Source organism: Syzygium oleosum, unplaced genomic scaffold (assembly GCF_021117445.2).
Source record: "Syzygium oleosum isolate NSW1041296 unplaced genomic scaffold, Sole_v2.1 Sole_v2.02, whole genome shotgun sequence".
NCBI lineage: Eukaryota > Viridiplantae > Streptophyta > Magnoliopsida > Myrtales > Myrtaceae > Syzygium > Syzygium oleosum.
The window spans coordinates 18939089-18961225 of NW_026607486.1; the positions used below are offsets into that span (position 1 = coordinate 18939089).

The following is a 22137-nucleotide window of genomic DNA, read 5'->3' on the forward strand; positions in this document are numbered from 1 at the left end:
TTCATTGTGATTCCCAATTTAAACTGCACCGAAGCTTTTAACAAACGTATAAATTGCAAACTCTGTTGGGTTTGAAATGATGATTCGAAGAAAAATATTGAGTCATGATTGATGGAGTTCGATGGCTTGTCTTTGACGGACGGATCCTCTCCGTCTTGGACTCGAATCTCAGGTGTGGCGATAACTACCGTGGCAAGAAATCGCCACTCAGAGGTCGTCTCAACCCCTGACTCTCTCCCCAACTCTATCGGAGGATACCATGTTTCACCGAGCGCGTGAAAAGAAGAAAATTGCCTCCAACAAAGAGAAGAGAAGGATGCAGATTACAGAAAGTGGGACCCACAAAAGAAGACACCAAAAAAAAGGACACCAAGGGAACCGATAGGCTGCTGAAATGTAGAACCCATGATAGGTAAAATGGTCACAATACTATATTGGAGAGTGTTTTAGCAAAATTCTTGTCTACAATGAAAATAACTTTATTTTTGTATCAATTCAGTCATTCATTTTCCGTGAAGTAGACGGAGTTAAGTAATTAAAAAGAACAATTTTCGTTAAACAATCTTTATAACTGTTGGCATGAACAATATTTTAATTTCCCCCATATAACTTCTTTACAAATTTAAACAAGTACGCTACATAGCTATATAACCCTTCAGCTTGATCCGAATGATACCCAAAACTCTAGGCAAACATTTACAAATCTTTTGACAAATTTTTTTTTTATTAATCTAGCTGTTTTGTCCAGTCAAATGGTTCCCAATCTTGCATGAAACTCGCGACCGCTTGCTTCTGTGTGTCCGCAGATTCGGACCTACGGCGCCGATGCATGTCTTCCTCGGGCAGACGCATCATCCCCCTGATCACGTTGAGGCCGAGGCTGCTCTTGAAATCCTTCTCGTCATCGATCACGTGAACGAAGCCCCTGTTCAAGCCGAACTCCACGTGGAAGTACGGGAAGTCCTTTGGGATGGAAGCCCGCAGCCCCTTCGCGCTAGTGTCGATGAGTTTCTTGGCGTTGTGCTGGCTCCACTCATCTTCAGCTTCGTCGATTGCCTGAAACAAGGCCGTGGTTAGGGACGAGAAAGAGCACTCAGATGATTATAGTCCATGTCTCAGCAACAAAGAAACAGAAGTTCATCCGTATTAAGCGCGAGCTTTTAAGTGGGATCATAACGAACATGAGACCCGCCCGAAGCACGATTGAATGAAGATGGACAGAAAGGGTCCGAGCATATGTATGGTTCACATGCAAGTCAATCTCAAACATAATCGCATGATGATATGTGACCGATGCTTTCGTTCATCAATGCGGTAGCTCTTTTACAAACATGAGAATTTCTAAGCCAGGTCGGCATCCTGTGATTTCTAGCTTGGTCAAATACAAAAGGGACCCGGGGGCAAAGAAGCAAAGAGAGCATCAAGACAGCAATACAGATATATTTAGAAGCAGCGTGCCAATTGTCAATTACCTTTTTGAAGTAAAGAGGAGCGTCCGTTGCGACTTCTCTCGGTAACGGAAGGCACTCGATCAAACAATGGCGTCGTTGCTGTGCCAAACCCATCACCGTCTCAAGAAACACAAGATCCTTCTCTTGCTTTCCAAACATCATAATTAGGCACTTCTTAAAGTTCCGGATCTCTTCCCACACATTATCATCGACAGTTCTTGTGGATGATTCATGCTGAAATAATAATGATTCATCAGTAAGGTCTCAGAATGAAAAGATCGTTGCAAACAAAAGAGCTTGACAAGCAAGTTATACACGAGAAGAAGTGATTTAGGCAATTTGAGGTACATCCATTAGCAATAAATGCACCAGGCGTATGACATGAATTACTCTGACCATGCCCAAATGCTGATAAAGCCAGGCCTAGAGGTGACTGCACCTAAGTTGTATTGATGACTGGCAACAATATTTCAATTCCATTCAGGACTCTCCTAAATAAGTAAAGAGTCCTATCTAGGCCTCCTTGTTGACAAATGAATGGTTGTCCACAAGGAGCAACAGTATTTCCAGGTATTACATATACAGGCTCTTATAATAATAGAAAGCACCACCAAATCTTAACAAAATGTAGAAATTGTGATCAAAGTGCAAGGAAAGCACACCTGCATTGTGACTATGCAGCAATGGCCGGGCACAACAGGCTTCTGCATTGGCAACATCAAGTATGTGAAATTCGCAATTGAAACAACTAGATGTCTTGGTCTATTTGGATTCTCAAAGCAGTAAAAGCAGCGTTCCTGCTGAGTCAAGATGCGCTTTGCCAAAAAGCTAGTCTGGGTGGCCTTCTGTTCATTGCTAGCCCCTTTCTTCTGAGACCTTTTCCTTGGGGGACCATCAAAATCATATTCATCATCTGCTTGGCCTGAAGTGCTAAAACGCCTATTTTGCATTATTGTTTTAGCTAGATGCCTGTCGGCATCCTCCTCCTCCTCCTTCTGCTGACGAGATACATCATATAAAACATTCCTGGACACAAATCAAAGTGGGAAAGACATATCATATACATGAATGACAATATTAATTGATCCAACATATGATTTACCAATATCCATACAGAAAAAGAGGAAGAAAGGTGTGGCAGCGAGATAAAAAAATCTTTCTCCACTTCAGCTAATAAAATCCCACTCCCACTAATTTCATCAGCCACTTTTTGTTTTTGCTTTTCCTTTTGTAGTCAATCATAGATGAAAGACAGCAGGATGGACCTCAAATTTGATGTAGAGAGCAAAACAAGAGCAGACAAAAGCATGATAAACTCTCACCTGTTTGTGCCTCCCTCATTCTGTGATTTTAGTGAAGAATCACTAATAAGCTGCTTATTTCTCAAGTTCTCCACTTCTTGCTGGCATAGAGGGAAAATCGAAACAATTGCATGTTAGTGTCACTGGTTGACTTGGAAAAAAGAAGAAATGCAATCTTTTGAGTACCCTCTTAAGGCATGTTTATTGTACAGATCAGTAGATCCACTCATAATTTACAACTCACCACACTGCACTCTAATAAACCACCTTAATGATTGCTCTAATATAAATCAAGATGGCAACAATAATTTGGTTGACTGCAGGAACTCAAATGATATATGCAGAAAAAAATTAAACATTAGGCTCCCCCCGAATAACTGAAAAACAACAACGCAATTCCTAATCCATTTTGCAAGTTACCACATTCATCATCAGAAAAAACTGACATGTGGTTATCTTTGAAAAAACGTAGCAGACTTTCTGAGAAATAAGCAATGGCTTGCGGGTTATTGACTTTGCAAAAGAGGAAATTCACAAAAATCTAACAATCTTTTAACTACATAGTACATACACAAAAATCATAGATGATCTCCATGCAAAGTTCATTAATCCCCTGGTCAACCCATTGATTAAGTCCTCTACAACTTTATACTTGTCCATCTTACAATTCAAGTTTCAGGGCAAAAGAAGAAAAGAAAAATAACGGATGAAAGCTGTCCATCTTATATGCTTGTTCTGAAACAATCCCTGCTACAGAATTGGGAAAATAAACAAGCAGGAGCCTCTAGGCCTTCTTTCATCCAAAATAAGTCCTGGATGTTGACATGTTGTTTCCAACATTTAGTTTCAAAGAGGAAGCAAGCATAAAGTGTTACATGTAAAACAATCATGGCAAGAGACATACAACTCATTCACGTTTCTCCCCATCCCTGCTCACATGACAAATATCAAGCAAGCATCTGTGGACTCCCTCGTCATTAAATCCCTTACAGCGCAATTGTCTCCACACATGAAAAATTGCATGAGCATACTTATGAAAAAGCAAACAGGGAAAGAGAAGAGACTGCATGCAACCTTCAGTTAAAAGAGCTAAGAGTTAAAATATACAATCAGAATTTGGAAATATCAACTAACCAATAGTTTTTCAGCTTCGTCGTGCTTTCCTTTCATACGAAGCTGCAAAGCCTTAGCAGCCAACTGGTTTGCACTTAACCCCTCATTCACTTGTGTAATTGCTTCGCGAGGCTTATTTTCTTCTAACATATCCACTTTCCTGCGATGTGCAGGTTGTGAAGATGAAGAATCACCAGATACGTTTCTCTGTTGACCAAGAGTTGTTTGCATGAAGCTTCCATCATTAGAGTACTTGTTTAAATTGGACATGGCGGAAGAAATGAGCTCGGCATCAGCATCCCTGGCAGATAGATTTTGACCTCTTCGCTTTCTCCATGATAATGAGTCATCAACTTTTGGTACCCGCATGTCAGGATTGCGAAGAGAGACATCCTTCAAATAGTTTCGTGTATTCTGATAATCCCCAGAAAACAGATTATGAGACTGTTCTTAACGTGCTTGAAAGGGCTCTCATAATTCAAATTTAAAAATTCAAAAGGATACTAGTAAAAAGAAGAACAGGAAAAGCAATTCCGCTCTTCATTTATGGCAGATACCTTCTTAGTGTTGCCATCTTCTTCATTCTGGCCAGCTGTTTGTTGCTCTTCCATTACCCCTCTCCTTCTGTTTCTTATAGAATCCAAATGAGCACGAGAAGGAGCAGCTCTATGAGAAGCAGCAGAAACCGCCAGATGACCCAGGGACCCCCAACGTTCAGCCACAACCTGCACAGTGAAATTGGACGAGAAGTTCAGAACTTGTTTCTAAAGTTAAGGCCTATGCTTGCAACAGGTGGATACCTCCTCAATATTTCGTCCGTCCCTAGCTGCCTGCTCTTTCGCTCGTTTTAAAGCTTTCAGCCTCCAACTCGCGCCTCCATCCCCGATAACTGATGAAGGCATAAGCCGGTCTCCACCAGATTTTGGTTCATCTTCTTCTGGATAACCACTCCCATTATTCTTTAGATAAGGATTTAACTCCCTCGGATTTGCCTTCATTGCCTGGTGGAGCAGCAGATCATATACATTAAAAAATAAAAACTTTAACCAGCAAACACAAGTAACAAGTGAACAACATGCATCAGATAGATAGACATAGGCATAAGCAGGTTAATCATTCCAAAATGAATTGAATCTAAATGAACGACCAACTCAAAAATAAATAGAGTGATTGCATAATTGCAATCTATAAAACACCCAAATATCAGAACAAAAAACCATCTTCCAAAATGATAGAGGACCGCAAAATAATAGGAAGGCAACGCAACAAGCTGGACCATCCCCCACTAGTGAATGTTCAATATAGTTTCAAGTATACATATTTTGCTCGTAGAATGAACCGAAGCTCATTCCAAAATTAAACTGAAATTCTTATACCCAGCCAATTGATGATTCTCACTTACAAAGAACTTCTCATGATCAAGTCATTTTCCACCCTCATCAAGACAAACCAAAAGCCATAGAATTACAAAGGGCAGAAATTGTAAATAGTTAGGCTGGATAGACACTGTGGCCCATTTCCTAGCATAAATTTGGAAAACGGTAAAAATCAAAAGGTATCGAAGCACAGGTTCATGGTAACAGAGCACAAGCAAGAATTCAATTCTTTTTACCCCGTCAAATTGTTATTCTATCAATTTTCGAGGTATTGTGCTCTAGACTCCAGTTATCTGTTGGATGTGGTGCCCATCACATCCAATGTTTCACATGTAAACCGAGCATTATATGTTAAGGGCAGTGTTTAAGAGATGCCAAATATGGATTATGGTCACTTTGAAGAAAACAGTGACTTCAAACGCTACAATGTTATGGTAAAAAATGCAGTTAGCTAAATTCTACACATGAGGCAACCCCACCCTATCTCTTAATTTAGACAGCCAAGTGGATCTATTCGGCATCTCAATAGAAAGTTTAGAATGATCTTTTCTTAAAAGATGTAGAAGAGGATATAATGTGTTTTAGGTACCTCTTCATTCGCAGTTTCCAACGGCTCTATATCAACAGTTATTGGTGGGCTTCTCTCAGTCTTCTGTTCAGGCCTCAGCATCCATTCTAACCCCATTTCTCTCCTCACAATTTTCTGGTCATCAAAATCACCCTCGACTGCGTTCTGCTCAGCTCCTTCCTTCCCCTTTTTCTGTCCATCTTTCTTACTACCTTTCCGATGTTTCTCTTTCCTAGCATCACCGTCGAAGCTATCGGATTTTTCAGAACCTGAAGAAGAAGAAAAATCCTCATAAGTCTTCCTACCACTTTTGCTTTTCCTCTTCCTGCTCTTAGACCCACCATCCGATTCTTTAGCATCAATCTTCTTCTTCTTCTTTTTACGGTCATGACGACGCCTTCTTTCGTCTTGCGGGGAGTTGTCATTGCCGCTTCCACTTGAACCAGAAGACGAATACTCCTCAGAGGAGTACCACTTCTTCCTCCTAGACGCCTTCCTTATTTGCTGGAGCTCCTCATCATCTGAACTCTCGTATCGAGAACCTTTCTTCTTTCTACTGTATTTTTCCTTCCTACCGCCGGATCTCCTCCGGCCCTCTGCTGCAGAATCCGAGCTTTCACCCTGTCTCTGGTACGAAAATGCCGATAAAAACATAGGACAACGGCAAGCAATCAGTCTCCTTCTCGACACAAAACACCGAAACTCAAAATGTAAGAATAAGAAAAACGAAAGGATAGAGAGGCAAGACCTCATCAATCTGGTCACGAGGAATGAATTTGACTCCGGACAGCATCGTTCCCACTTCACTCCTCCCGCAGCACTAAATTCGTCTAAAAATAAGGAAAAAATCGCGCTTGTCAGGCATCATACACCGTTCTTTTTTCCGTTCATCTGCTGCACTGAAGATCAAGCATTCCAAATACTGAAAAACAATCGAAACGGACACACACGAAAAGCACATCGCTCCATTTGAAATTTCCAAATTCACAAGGATCAGCAGCAAAAAGGGCAAAAGATTGAGGAAACGCAATCAAAACCACACGAACCCTAGAGCACCACGCGTCGCCCCTTATCGAGCTTCCATCAATTCAAGCCCCAATCGCATTCAATGCGAAACTGTCCCCGAGCTCAATCTCGCCAGAAAATCAGAACAGGGGGACGAGGAAGCGGAAGCGGAAGCCAGAGTGATCGAATCGAATACCTGGAGCCTCCGCGAAACTGCACGTCGAAGCGGAAGCGGAGGCGGAAGATTGAAGAGAAGGCGGCGGCGAAACCGGAGAAGTAGGCGGCGGAGAGCCGGGCGTTCTCTCTGCCAAAAACGCAAGAGCCAAATCTGCGTTTCGATGCTCGGAATGTTCGCTAGTCGGTTTGAGAAATTGGGATTGATTTTGTGACTTTTGATTATAAAAATTTAGGAGTTAAAATATTTTAATTTTTTTTTTGGCCGAAAAAAATATTTAATTTGATGATTAACCGGAATTTAAATGAGGCATGCTACGTATTAGCTTGGCTTAGTGTCGCATCAAATAAGATTTGATTTTCAAGTCGGACCGACTTGAGTTGATCGGCGATTTTAATATGCAATGCGACCTATTCGCATTCTGACTTGACAAGCTATTAAGCCTAATTCACGAGGTCAATTCGACTGAGCCTTGCTTGAAGAGATGGCAGCTCGCTTGCTTTAAATTTCCCGTACCATTACTCTCGAGCAATCAATTAAGTCAAGAATATGACATTAAAAAGTAGACCTATTCAGAAATCTCCGGATTTATGTAATCCCCAATAGTATAATAACTCTTTCCACGTTGAAAAATGCATCTTGGATGATGTAAAATATATATAAATTGGAAACCTTTAGTTTTTTTATTTTTATAGTACCCCCTCGGAAAATAGTCTCTGAGATTAATCTATTGATCATGATTAGGCAAATTAATTTCGGTGACACCATATAAATCCTCCACAGTTTTTTTTTTTTGCTTATTAATTCTATGCTTTTGAATTAGCTTGCTTTTCTATAAATACGTACTTTTGTGTTGTTAATACGAGATCGGCTAATCACATTAGAATTGCACACCAATACTTGCGGCACAGGCAATTCGACAGAAACCGATCAAATGTGACGAAAACATGAACTCAAGTGGTTTGAATGAATCGACGGCAACAGATGACTTGAGCCAAAAGCGTTTGACTAGACTCGTACATGATTTCTGCAGAAGTAACGGTACAATAACAGAGCACAATAGCAGCATCCTTGTGCTCTACACAGAGAATGGAATCGAAGTGTTCCTCGTATTAATCACCTCAGGATACAACAATTCTGAGAGCAAAAGCCCCTCCAAATGAATAATTATTATTATTATTATAATAATGATGATGATGATGGTATCTTTTTTTATATATTTTATTTTTAATCTGTGTGCTAAGGCTAAGAGATGGGAACGAACGTGCCCACATAGCCAATCCCAGCAACAAAGAAGGCGAAGGACTGAAGGAAGAGGTAGACGAAGTAGCGGTTCTTGCCGTGAGCCAAGTCGCAGCATCCACAGATGAGGAGATAGGCTCCAACGCAGAGCTCCGCCACATGGACTCTGTTCATCACCAAGAACAAGGTATGAAATGGATATAATGAATCAGATGTTACTCAAACATGTACTGATGTATATGAACGGGTTTTGGCTCTTGGGGTGTGATATTGGCTAGTGTAAGCTGTCACCTTTGTCCGATCCAAATGCGAAGCCTTCTGTGAGCGTTGCCCGGCTTCGTCTTGAGGGCGTCGCCTAGTTTCCGGGTGACGACCCACTCGTTCACTCGACTCGCCTCCAGCAGCCCGATGAAGGTCGCCTTGGTCCGGTGCAGCGCCATCACATTCTCGAACAGGACCCAGAACATCAGCAGATGGAGTGACCTGCCAACATATTGTGCACACCCCATCACATTCTCGAACTCGGATTCTCTGATTGATGGAATTATCGATCATGTGCTGATGTAAAGGGCCGAGAAGTCGACCGCGGGATGTTTTTCACAGCCTTTAGCATCATAGTTGTCAGATGGTTTCATTGAGCTTGGATCTAGTAATAATGCGCGAAATCAATGAAGGGCTGTGCGGGTAGAAGTGACCTTGGAGTACCAACTGAATTGAGGAGAGTGACAGTGCAGGGGATATAGACAGCGCCCCATTTGGGGACTTCTACTTCTGGAACCAGCACGGTCGCCGGCATGACGATGCAATAGAACCCGAATGTGACGATGTGGGCCACGATCTTCCGGACGAAGAAAAAGCTGTATATCACGTAGAACTTCTTCCACAAGGAGACTTTCTGCGAAAGCATAAAAGAAAAAAAAATAGTAAGTCTTATTAAGTCAACTCATACCCTTGGATCAAAAGATTACAGGTGTGTAAAATTTAACCTTGTTCCTGAGGATTTCCACCGCCATTTTCCGGAAGAGATTGGCAGGGCCACAAGACCACCGATGCTGCTGGTAGCGGTATGCCCTGAACGTACTTGGCAATTCACTCTTCACCTGCAGTCGAATAAAAAACTATGATAACAATCTTGTGGTGAACTTAAGACAAAATTAGCGGATGACTTGTGACCAAATCAACTGTAAATGAACCTGGTTGAAGTTCCTTATATGGGGATAATTGAATGATAGATGTAGAAAGAACAGTGTGGTCCAAAAAAGGACAGCAAAAGAGAGTGTAATAGATGCACACGGTTTATGTTGTGACAGTAATAAAATATGCTTGGAAAACACTCCCCAGATGCATATGGTTTGCTTGTTCGAGCAGTGAGTGACCAGGTCACTCATTGTGGCCCAGCATAGAGTGCAGTGACAACCACCAGATGGACAATTTGAAATCATTGCTCTCTCCTGCTTTTCTTGTGCCAATATACAGGAACTTCTCCAATTTCAATGTGGCTTTCTTGGCAAATTGGGTTGCATTGATAAATCCCATTCATGGCTAGTCACTCCTCCACTACTTTTCACTTCCCCAAATGAGAAACCTTACTCTTCTAGCTCCATTTTGGTAAATCTATACTGAGAACTTTTGTTACGTTCAGTTATACTAATTGTACTAACTGTCCCTTTTTACTTATCCGCTAAAACTTTTCTAGATGATCTCCCCAATGGATGCTTAATTACAGGCGAAATGGCACCTTGAGGTCACTGACATAGACGAATTTCCATCCTTTGAGACTAGCCCGCACAGCCAAATCCATGTCCTCGACGGTCGTTCGGTCTTTCCATCCTCCGGCCTCATTCAGAGCGGAGATCCTCCACACGCCCGCCGTCCCTGGATTAATCGCGTGGTCAAACATCTTGAAACTTAGGCAACGATACGAAACAACAATAACGCCATACATGTCTAATAGAGGTAACATAATGCTAACAAAAAAATGATGAACTAACCGTTGAAGCCGAAGAAGGCATAGGTTGCAGAGCCCACTTCCTGTTCCACAGTGAAATGGTAGTCTAGTGACATTTCTTGCATCCTCGTCATTAAGCATTCATCAGAATTCACTGCATCACCATCAAGAAAAATGTTGTCCTACGAGACTATCAAATGTTCCAGAGTTGGATAAATGTATCGATGTAATGTAATAGCCATTGTCGCTATGGAGCGAAAAGTTCTTTGAGACGAAGAAGAGAGAGCACTGTCAGCTGCAAAGCAGTGAAATGAGAAGTGGCGAAAATCGATTTTATTGCAGCATAATGGCGAGAGATCTGTTAACTCAAGGCTATTCTTCTCAATTCCTCTACTATTGGTCTATCCGTACTGCAAAGCTTTATCTAGAAGAACAACTTCTCAGTCATGCTGTGTTAAATATCTACTTTTTCTTGTTATTGACCATATTTGCTTCAAAGGTCACTTTTACATAAACTTTCTCTTTTTCGATTACTAATAAGTGATGATGGCTACGTAAGTCACCAACTACATTCATATACATACGTAGGCATCCATGGGCAAGAGGCATCAAGAAAGAGGAGAATATGTGTAACTTACCGAACTTCCACCGAGTTTGGACGAGCCCGATTTTGGGGTTGTGGACTAAGAAGGGTATGGTCCGGCACAGAAAATCAGGCTCGGGTTGGAAATCGGCATCGAAGATGGCTACATAGTCGCATTGCTTGACATAGCCGTGCTTCATGCCTGCTCTGAGTGCCCCGGCTTTGTAACCTTTCCTGTTGTCTCGAATCTCATACTTTATGTTGATGCCTTTGCTCGCCCATCTTTGGCACTCTAGTTTCTTTAGCTCCTGCACAATATTCAGTTCAACCAAAAAGGCGGAAAACAGAATTCAGATGTCAATGAAACGGGAAAGGGGTAATTTTGCTTTTGGCGAAGTAGATCAACAATAGTTTTCAGGATCTAATTCAAAACAACTTTATGGGGACCATGCAGGATCAACAGGGGAAAGAAACTCAATGATCTTTCATCTCTTTGAACCGTGGGAAATTAAGCATAGTTACTTGTAACAATATGACTCTTTTTTTACCAATGCTTTGGGATAGGGACTTGACTGCTAATTAGAGCTAGAAAGTGCAATTTTGAGGTAAATGTGCAATACATCAAAAGGAAGGACCAGGGCCATATGAATGACACATGTTTTGTGGAGTCTCTTAAGCCTTCTTGTGAACATTCTTGTAGTATAACTGGTCAACATCATGCTCGAATAGACCCAAAAGACAATAAAAACAGAAGTTGACATAAGAATGAGTTGCTTATTAGCCTAGCAGAACCTTAATAGCCGGATCCGTCGAATCGTCAAGAACTTGTATTATGATCCGATCAGCCGGCCATGAAAGCCCACATGCAGCTCCAATGGATAGCTGGTAAACCTGCCAAGAAAACCAACTATTAATCATTAAAGAAAACCATTTAAATTAGACACTAATAACCTCTACATGCCCTTAATTAATTTTTGCAGAAAAGCATTAACCGTGTATGCATGGAGAGATTGGAAAGTAGCGAAAAGGCTTCAACGCCTTAAATTTGCATGAAAAAGAACGTCTCTTTATTAACACACATCAGAAGACTAATGAGGAAAGGTTGAATCTTTACAAGAAGTAAACAAAGAGATCCAAAGAAAGGGAATTTGTCGTATACCTCTTTCTCGTTGTACATGGGGATTTGCACTAGCACCATGGGATAAGCTGAGCTCCCAGCCTCGATGTCGTCCCCCATTGCCTCCCACTTGTACTGCTTCTTGGATCGCCGCCGAAGCAGCTTGATGAAGAAGATAACGATCCCCATGTAAACCCTCTCCACAAACAGCATTGTGGACATCACCAAGCACACCGCCACCAAGACCTTCAGCAATGGAACTATCAGAGGTTCTCTAGTCTGTTGCCAGACCAGTCTGATTCGGCCCAAGATGTCGTCCGGGACCGAAAATATCGGCATCAATGAGAGGCGGTCCATTGCGATATATATAAGCTGCTCGGGCGACAGAGCACGAAGAAGCGGGATACAATTTGATGGACAAAGAGAATGGTGAAGTATGTCAGCACTTATATAATAAAGTGCTGGATTCTATACCCCAAAATGTTGCTGTTTTTCGATTTTGTCCTCCTTTTTTTGGCTTTGTGGTGGTGAAGTTGGAGTGATTTTTGCTTCTGAGTTACGTTTGGACAAATGGGCAAGAGCTGGACTAGTAGAGTGAGTGGAATAAGCGAGAACAAAAGGCAAAGAAAGCAAATGCAAGCCCTTATAGAAGAAGTGTACGTGAATTTTGCATGATAACACAAGATTGCCAAAAAAATAAAAGGTTGAGACCCACGCGAGCTCTGATCGCAACAACAACCACTAGAGCAAAAACCCAACTTAAGATCCAGAGAGAGGAGAGGTATTGGATGATGTCAATGGGCTTTTGGCATCACCCAAATTAGAGAGTCTCTCTCTCTCTCTCTCTCTCTCTCTCTCTCTCTCTCTCTCTCTCTCTCTCTCTCTCTCTCTAAATAGAGGATCTGGGGATTAGTAATAAGTAGAAGAAAATAAGGAATATATATACTTTTTTAAGAAGATTCTAAATAGAGAAAGTAATCTATATATTGAGAAAGTCTTATTGAAAAGATCTCCACGAAGGAAATCGCCTTCACTGCAAATGACCTTATAAAGAGCATCTTTATTTACCCCTTGGCTCTGATACCATAAGTAGCCTAGGATCTGGGGATTAGTAATAAGTAGAAGAAAATAAGGAATATATATATATTTTAAAGAAGATTCTAAATAGAGAAAGTAATCTATATATTGAGAAAGTCTTATAGATATATCAAATGGATTTCTAGATCTAGTTATAGAAAAAATAAATTCTAAATTAAAAGTGATTAATTCTACACAAAAGATTATGATATAAATAAAATTAAATAAAAAAGAGAGCATTATAACTTATATAGAGGCCATAAGCAACATAAAGAATTAGAAGCAAGATTATTAAACCAACCATGTAGGAGGTTAAGATAAGCAGAAATGAAAAAGGCAAAACAGTAAGAAGAAGTAAAGATATATAACAAATGCAGTAAATTGCCTTAAAGTAAAAGACAGACCAACCACAGGCGATTCGATCAGCCAATTGTGGGGTATGTAAATTAAATTGCTCTAAAATAAATTGCAATTAAGTAAAGATTACTGATATATAATGTGACATTCTGAAATCTGACCCACTTGGGATTTATGAAATGAGTAGTTTATGGACGTGCTTGTAATTAGATCTCGCCCGGAATTAATCACTTCGGGAATACTAACCGTTAGGGAAAGACTAATTAGGGATTTAAATTCGCGCGACCAAAGAACTCGATCGTGAACCAACTTTCGACCATGAACATCGTCGAGGTGAAATTTTGAGCCACTGTAGGCCGATCCAAGAATAGTCAAGGATCAGTTCGCCACTATCATAGTAGTGGATCGCGGGTGATTCCGCTGGACCACGAAACGAATCGACGAATGACCCTAAACCTATACCAAATGATCGTGCCGGTCGGATCTAGCGATTGACCCTCGCGATTAAGTGACAATCGAGGTCGTCACGACCCGAGTAAACTTGTACGTGGCATGATTCAGTATTGGCCACGGGTCAAATGCGCGAATTTCCCCAAAAGCCACCCGTTAGTACGAGATATGCGCAAGTTACGTTATTCAGAACGTATGCATTAATTAGAGACCGAGTTGGGCATTGAAAATTTAGAAAGTCACGACAGATCACTTGGACGATGTTGTCATTTGCCCGGGTAGCTTCGGATTTGTCCGAATCGTTTAGAAAAACTGAATTTTGGCGAGAAATGGAAAATGACCAATTTACCCCTAGAGATTTGTTAAGGCCAATGTAATTTGGGAAGGGCATTTTGGTAATTTCGCCTAGCCTTAGAATTAGAGATTTTTGGACAATTTTGCCCTTAGACTTTTGGAGAAATTCCCAAATTACCCTTGGATATTTTGGAAAAGATTCGATCCGGGCCGTCGATCTCATGATAAGAATGAATCTCGGCCGTTGATTGGATTTGTGAGAGAGGGGCATGATGGTCATTTGGCCCCTCAATTATTGCCTCAGACTATTTAGTCCATCATTCTCTCTCTCACCTCTCTCAGCTCCCTCTCCTCCCTCACCGACCGACCGCCCTTCCCCTTGCCGCGCCGCCACTCTCCGGCAACCGCCCACCGAGCCACCGCCGTCCCGTCGCCGGACTGTGACCCCATCCTCACGCCGCCGTCTCTCTCTCCCCCTCCCGTGGCCGTGAGTGAGCCGCGGCCAAGGACATCGCTCGCCACCGCTGTGTGCCGCCGATCAGCTGATCCCCCTTTCCACTCTAGCCGAGTTAGCCTAGAGTTCGGGGAAGTCGCCCCCTAAACCCTATTTAGGATATCGGGTATTAACGGACTCGTTTAGATGCGGTTTAGGGTAGTTTAGGGGTTGATTAGGGTGCTGATCGTAGTTGTTGGTGGCTGATCATGGCTGTTAGTGGCTGTTGCATGCTGGATTAGACATCTGAGAATGAGTTTTGTGGGTTGGAGATCCATGGGTGTGAGCTAGAACTTGAATCTTGGTTGTTTAGTTCAAAACTTGGATTCGTGACTACTGTACCCATCCGATTTACTATTTTTGTGGAGAATTTTGTGGACCGAATTTGAGGAAGTTTTCTTCATGAAAGTTGCTCCCAACATCTTGAAGTATATCATATTTTAAATTTGGAATTTTTGGAGGCCATTTGGGTAGCACGAAAATCCATTTTCAGACCGTCTTAAAACTGCCCGGAACACTGTTCATCCCGACCTTCTTGTCTTACCGAATTTTTATAAAATTTTCCAGATCTATTTTCAATAAACTTCCTTCACAAAATTTGTTGGCGACTTTCTTTTCTATGACATATAAAAATTTCAAATCTTTTCAAGGTGATTTGGGTGTTGGAAGAAATGTATTTTGAGGACAAAACAGTCTATTAGAGCGAATTGATTTTGGTCTGATTTCGAGGGACAAAAAGGCATGGTTACAGATTGAACCGGATTTCGTGTTCTTCATAAGAAATGTTTATCAAGATGTTTTTTATGATATATCCAAAATTTAGAATTTTTGGAGTTCGTTTACTATTTATTTTGATGGGATTTCGGTCACTGTGTAAACTGCCCAGATTTACCCTGATTCTATGGATGTTCATTTTTATGAGCGGAATGGTGGGGGTGTCGAGGTTGAATAGTTGCTGCCCTCGTGACTGAAATTGATGCTTGAATGTGTGTTATATGAGTTGATTTGAGGATGAAATAAGGATGTTTCGGGGCTTGAGTGAGACTGAATAGAGTGCCGGACGTTGTGGTATGGAATTGACGAGCTTAGGGCTTGATTTAAGGACAAATGGTGTCGGTTTGGTGTGTGGTAGTGTGGCTGGATTGTGGTGTTTAATATGATTAGAAATGAGCTTGGGAATGTCGAAATTATGCTATGGTCTTGGCTGTGATTGTGGGCCCGTTAGCGGCCTTGTATGTTTGTTGAATTGTGACTTGATTGCTTGAAATGCTGGTCGTTATGTGCATGCATGGGCCGAATTGAATTGATTGTCAATTGGTCGTGTTTGAGTGTCGATTGAGCATGAGAAATGCGTGGTTTGATGCGTGCACAGGCCAAGTGTGAATGGCCAATATGTTGGCATGTGGTTGTTGAGCATGTGAAAGAGTGAGAAAGTGCGTGTGGTGCGATACGTGTGATAATGGAAATCCCTGAGGCGGTATCATTACGCGGGGAATTGATCCGTCCTGAGGCGGTACGACTACGCGGGACGATGCCCGGTATTACCAGACGATGGCCAACCTGAGGCGGTACCATTACGCGGGTTGTGTCGTAGGTGGTAGGTGTTGAGCCTGAGGCGGTATCACTACGCGGCCAAGATACATGGCCTAAGACGGTACCATTACGCGAGTCTTGAAGTGTCGTTATGAGTTAGTCGCAGTGAACCTGAGGCGGTACCACTATGCGGGTCACTGGCGAGTTGAGTATGAGTTGGTCGCAGTGAACCTGAGGCGGTACCATTACGCGGGTCACTGGCGAGTTGTGTGGAAAGAGTGTGATGAGGCCGGAACGAATGCATGAAATTAATTAGAACGTGCATGTGATTGGAAATGGTGTTGTTGTAACTAACGTGCAGGTTGCACGCTGGAAAGGCCCAGGTAAGCATAATTGTGTGCCTGCTATGCGGTGGCTGAGTGTGTGATTGTATTTGTGATTGTCTGGAGATACGTGATAGCCTAGGTGAGGTTTAGAGTGTGTGCTTATTGAGATGTGATCTCATGGTTGTTTCAACCAATAATTTCAGAACCCCGGCCCGAGCAATGAATCTTCCTCCGCCGCCGCAGCATTTTGGGATACCAATGTACACAGACCATAACGTGGTAGAGTACCCAACAGACGAGCAAGAGGTTCAGAGGGATTCAGACTTAGATTCCGGGGAGACGGAATCGGAGTGGACGCCGTCTAGCGGGCGTCAGGGATAGTTTTAGGGACATAGTAACTCTTTTGGAATGTTCCATTTTTGAAGATAGGGTATACCCAGGCTGCTGATCTTTTTGAACGTCGGTGGTGCAGGATACTCGGTGTCCATGTAAATTATGGTATGGGTTGTATACGGTGGATATTGTATAAAGTTGGATAAGTATTGGATGTTTATTCTCCCTTGTACCCTAGTTAATTATTATCCGGGTATTTGTGGCTTTCGCTGGTTAATTTAACTCTCTGATAAAATGAAATGAGGTCGGCGATTTTCTGGGACGTCGCAATATTCGACCAGAGAAGGAATGTTGCGAGCTCGATGGGGTTCGGGGAGTGACATCACATGTTGATTTGGTATCAGAGCGAAGACAGCTCGATCTAAGTTGGTCGAAGTCTGGAGTTATAAGGAGCAGAGACCCTGGGGTAGTAATCTAGGGAGACCTTAGCAAGTCATAGGGTGGAATAAGCTACACATGCCTCCAGATCATTTGTTGTGATTGTTGGGTGAAGTGAATGTTATAACGATTGAGATGCAGGTGTGTCTGGACCTGAGGTAAGTGCACAGACCCTATTGAGTGTGGCATTATGCTGTGGTGATTGATTGCCTGCTGAGTGAATTATTGCGTTAATTCACTGCCTAGGACTAGACTGGCATAGTTGGCCTAGGTTTCTAATTCCTGAGTGGAATTGTAGCAGGTAGTTGAGTGGTAGAAATCGTGAGGAAGAGTACGCGAGGTAGAGGAACTGGGGTCCGTCCAGCTCGCGAGCCCGATCCCGACCTGTAGAAGATCCTAGAATGGAAGCGGTCATGAGGACCCTAGAATAAATCGGTAATTTGATAGGTTAGCAGACTCAGGAACGAGCTGCCATGATTGCCCAAGCTGCCGAGGCCGCTGTGGCCGCTGCTGCCAATAATAATAATGAGAATCATGGGCAGGGGCAGATGAATGCGAATAGGCTGATGTACCAATTAGTGGAGCAGTTTCTGAAATTAAAGCCTCCTAAGTTTGATGGTAGAGGCGATCTTGAGGGTGCATCGTTGTGGGTGGAGGAATTAGAAAAAGGCTTTTGAGGTGTTGGGATGTACAGATGAGGAGAAGGCAACATTAGCAGTATATCAATTGTAGGGAAATGCAAATGATTGGTGATAGAGAAGAAATGATAGACTTGGCGGTCTTAGTCATGTATGATTTTGATGTGATTATTGGCATGGATTGGTTAGTTAAGCAGAGAGTTGTTATGGATTGTAGTAGTAGGGTGATCCAATTTAATCATGTTGGACATCCGGAATTCAAGTTTGTAGGAAATCGAGGAGGACCCTCGATCCCATGGATTTCGTCACTGGAAATGACTAAGTTGTTGAATGAAGGGTGTCAAGGATTTCTAGCGGCAGTAGTTGATTCAACGGCTGAGGAGCCGAGGCTAGAGGACATAGCCGTGGTGTGAGAGTATCCTGACGTTTTTCCTTAGGAATTGTCGGGATTGCCACCAGAAAGAGAGGTAGAGTTTGTAATCGAGTTGGCACATGGAACTGAACCAATCTCGAAAGCACTTTATAGAATGTCGTTATCGGAGTTAAAGGAGCTAAAGGTGCAAATGCAAGAGTTGTTAGACAAGGGATTTATTCGTCCGAGTGCGTCCCCGTGGGGAGCGCCAGTTTTGTTTGTGAGGAAGAAAGATGGATCGTTGAGGTTATGTATTGACTATAGGCAGCTAAATCAGGTGACGATAAAAAATAAATATTCCCTGCCGAAGATTGATGATTTGTTTGATCAGTTACAAGGGGCTTCGGTGTTTTCTAAAATTGATTTAAGAACGGGATATCATCAATTGAGGATTATGAAGGAGGATATACCGAAGACGGCATTTAGGATGAGATATGGACATTATGAATTTACGGTAATGCCGTTCGGATTGACGAACGCCCCTGCTGCCTTTATGGACTTAATGAATCGAGTGTTTAAGGAGTTCCTCGATCAATTTGTGATCGTTTTCATAGATGACATACTGGTGTACTCGAAAAGCCCAGAGGAGCATGAGTTTCATTTGAGTAAAGTTTTGCAGACTTTAAGAGAGAACGCACTGTATGCTAAGTTTAGCAAGTGCGAGTTTTGGCTCAATCGGGTAGCATTTCTCGGACATGTGATTTCTGAGGAAGGAATCTCAGTGGATCCAACGAAGATTGAGGCGGTAATGAAGTGGCCAAGACCGACGACGGTAACAGAGGTTCGAAGCTTTCTGGGTTTGGCAGGATATTATCGTCGTTTCGTAGAAGGGTTTTCGGCAATAACGATACTGTTGACACATTTGTTGAAAAAGGAAACGAGATTTGAATGGACCGATAAATGTGAAAGGAGTTTTCAGGAATTGAAGCATAGATTGACAACGGCATCGGTGTTGACTATTCCATCAGGACCCGGAGGATACAAAATTTATAGTGATGCGTCGTTGAAAGGATTGGGGTGTGTACTCATGCAAAATGGACAAGTAGTGGCCTACGCATCAAGGCAGTTAAGACCGCATGAGCTGAATTAACCGATGCACGATTTGGAATTAGCCGCTATAATATTCACCCTTAAGATTTGGCGACATTATCTATGCGGAGAGAAATTTCAGATATATACAGAATATCAGAGCCTCAAATATTTGTTTTCTCAAAAGAAATTAAATATGAGACAGCGTCGGAGGATGGAGTTATTGAAGGATTATGATTGCGATATTTTATATCACCCCGGTAAGGCCAACCGGGTAGCCGATGCATTGAGTCGGAAGTCAAGCATCGCACATTTGATGGTCAAGGAATGGGCATTATTAGAAAAAGTACGAGACTCGGAGTTTAGATTCGAAGTAAGTCAAGTCTCGAGTTTGTTGGCCACGCTTAGGATTGAACCGGAGATTCAGGCTAAGATTAAGACCTTGCAGTCTGCGGATCAAGAAATCCAAAGGATTCTGGAGATGGATAGGACCAAGAGAAAACCGGACTTCCAGATATCCGAAGACGGGATACTGAAGTTCCGTGGGCGATTATGTGTGCCTGACGATGCGGAAATTAAGGAAGAGATTTTGTCAGAAGCGCATCGTAGTAGTTATAGCATCCACCCAGGTAGTACCAAGATGTATCAGAATTTGAGACAGTACTATTAGCGGAACGGTATGAAGGTAGACATAGCCAGACATGTGGCCAAGTGTCTGACGTGCCAACAAGTGAAGGCACAGCATTGTAAGCCCGGAGGATTATTGCGACCCTTGGAAATCCCAGAATGAAAATGGGAACATATAACTATGGATTTCGTGGCGGGATTACCAAGGAGCCAAAGAGGCCATGATACTATTTGGGTGATTGTTAACAGATTGACAAAGTCGGCACACTTTTTGGCTGTGCGAAAGGACTTCGCATTAAACCGATATGCTGAGTTATATGTGCAGCAGATAATTCGTTTGCATGGGGTACCAGTGTCGATTACCTTAGATCGTGATCCTAGATTTATCGCCAATTTTTGGAAAAGTCTGCAGAGGGCATTAGGATCGAAGCTGCAGTTTAGTACAGCTTATCATCCGCAAACGGATGGCCAGTCTGAGAGGACGATTCAGACTTTAGAGGATATGCTTCGGGCATGTGTGCTAGATTTTCAAGGTAAGTGGCAAGAGCAGTTGCCCTTAGCAGAATTCGCCTATAATAATAGTTTTCAGCAGAGTATCGGAATGGCGCCATTTGAAGCACTATCTGGCAGAGCGTGTAGAACGCCCATATGTTGGGACGAAGTAGGAGAAATGAGTATAACTGGGCCAGAATTAGTTCAACAGTCAATTGAGGCTGTTAATATAATTCGCGAAAGGCTGAAAACAGCTCAAAGCCGTCAAAAGAGTTATGCAGACAGAAGACGAAGACCTTTGGAGTTTTAAGTAGGGGATCACGTATTTCTTAAGGTATCGCCCATGAGAGGACTGTCCAGATTTGGTAAGAAAGGAAAGTTGAGTCCGAGGTACGTGGAACCTTTTGAGGTTTTAGAAAGGATTGGAGATTTGGCTTATCGCCTTGCACTTCCGCCGAATTTATCGCAAATGCATAATGTGTTCCACGTATCGATGTTGAGAAAATATGAACCTGACCCAACTCATGTGTTGAATTATGAGGAGATAGAAGTTGATGACAGGGTGTCATATGTCGAGAGACCAGTAAGGATTGAAGATCGGAAAGAACGAGTTCTAAGGAACAAGACGATCCCGATGGTCAAGGTTATTTGGGAACACCACGGGACAGAAGGCGCGACGTGGGAAAGTGAAGAGCAAATGCAGCGTCAATACCCCCACTTGTTTGAGTAGTTAGTGTGATTTGTAAATTTCGATGACCAAATTTTTATAAGGGAAGAAGAGTTGTGACATTCTGAAATCTGACCCACTTGGGATTTATGAAATGAGTAGTTTATGGACGTGCTTGTAATTAGATCTCGCCCGGAATTGATCACTTCGGGAATACTAACCGTTAGGGAAAGACTAATTAGGGATTTAAATTTGCGCGACCAAAGAACTCGATTGTGAACCTACTTTCGACCATGAACATCGTCGAGGTGACATTTTGAGCCACTGTAGGCCGATCCAAGGATAGTCAGGGATCAGTTCGCCACTGTCATAATAGTGGATCGCGGGTGATTCCGCTGGACCACGAAACGAATCGACGAATGACCTAAACCTATACCAAACGATCGTACCGGTCGGATCTAGCGATCGACCCTCGCGATTAAGTGACAATTGAGGTCGTCACGACCTGAGTAAACTTGTACGTGGCATGATTCAGTATCGGCCACGGGTCAAATACGCGAATTTCCCCAAAAGCCACCCATTAGTACGAGATATGCGCAAGTTACGTTATTCAGAACGTATGCATTAATTATAGACCGAGTTGGGCATTGGAAATTTAGAAAGTCATGACAGATCACTTGGACGATGTTGTCATTTGCCCGGGTAGCTTCGGATTTGTCCGAATCCTTTAGAAAAACTGAATTTTGGCGAGAAATGGAAAATGACCAATTTACCCCTAGAGATTTGTTAAGGCCAATGTAATTTGGGAAGGGCATTTTGGTAATTTCGCCTAGCCTTAGAATTAGAGATTTTTGGACAATTTTGCCCTTGGACTTTTTGAGAAATTCCCGAATTACCCTTGGATATTTTGGAAAAGATTCGATCCGAGCCGTCGATCTTAGGATAAGAATGAATCTCGACCGTTGATTGGATTTGTGAGAGAGGGGCATGATGGTCATTTGGCCCCTCAATTATTGCCTTGGACTATTTAGTCCAACATTCTCTCTCTCCTCATTCTCTTTCTCTCACCTCTCTCGGCTCCCTCTCCTCCCT

At 42.4% G+C, this 22137-nt stretch overlaps 2 protein-coding genes across 4 annotated transcripts; both read right to left on the reverse strand.

Moving 5' to 3' along the window:
• Positions 1-527: 527 nt before the first annotated feature.
• LOC115663466 (uncharacterized) lies at positions 528-7179 on the reverse strand. Of its 3 annotated transcripts, none has more exons than XM_056308189.1 (10): positions 7011-7179; positions 6558-6629; positions 5831-6436; positions 4666-4866; positions 4423-4590; positions 3887-4279; positions 2774-2853; positions 2114-2477; positions 1473-1685; positions 528-1056 (listed from the first exon to the last, which is right to left on the reverse strand). In XM_056308189.1, exons 2-10 carry the CDS (start codon positions 6600-6602, stop codon positions 727-729), a joined length of 2400 nt encoding a protein of 799 aa, XP_056164164.1. In that variant the 5' UTR covers positions 6603-6629; positions 7011-7179; the 3' UTR covers positions 528-726. The 3 variants fall into 3 exon arrangements, with proteins under 3 accessions (XP_056164164.1, XP_056164166.1, XP_056164167.1); XM_056308191.1 differs by having other exon boundaries at positions 6558-6639; XM_056308192.1 differs by lacking the exon at positions 7011-7179 and adding an exon at positions 6856-6997.
• A 972-nt stretch (positions 7180-8151) lies between these two features.
• On the reverse strand, positions 8152-12740 carry LOC115663448 (glucomannan 4-beta-mannosyltransferase 9-like). The gene is made up of 9 exons (XM_030585449.2): positions 11922-12740; positions 11555-11653; positions 10818-11070; positions 10223-10333; positions 9970-10106; positions 9218-9331; positions 8927-9126; positions 8523-8714; positions 8152-8397 (listed from the first exon to the last, which is right to left on the reverse strand). Exons 1-9 carry the CDS (start codon positions 12234-12236, stop codon positions 8235-8237), a joined length of 1584 nt encoding a protein of 527 aa, XP_030441309.1. The 5' UTR covers positions 12237-12740; the 3' UTR covers positions 8152-8234.
• Positions 12741-22137: the final 9397 nt, after the last annotated feature.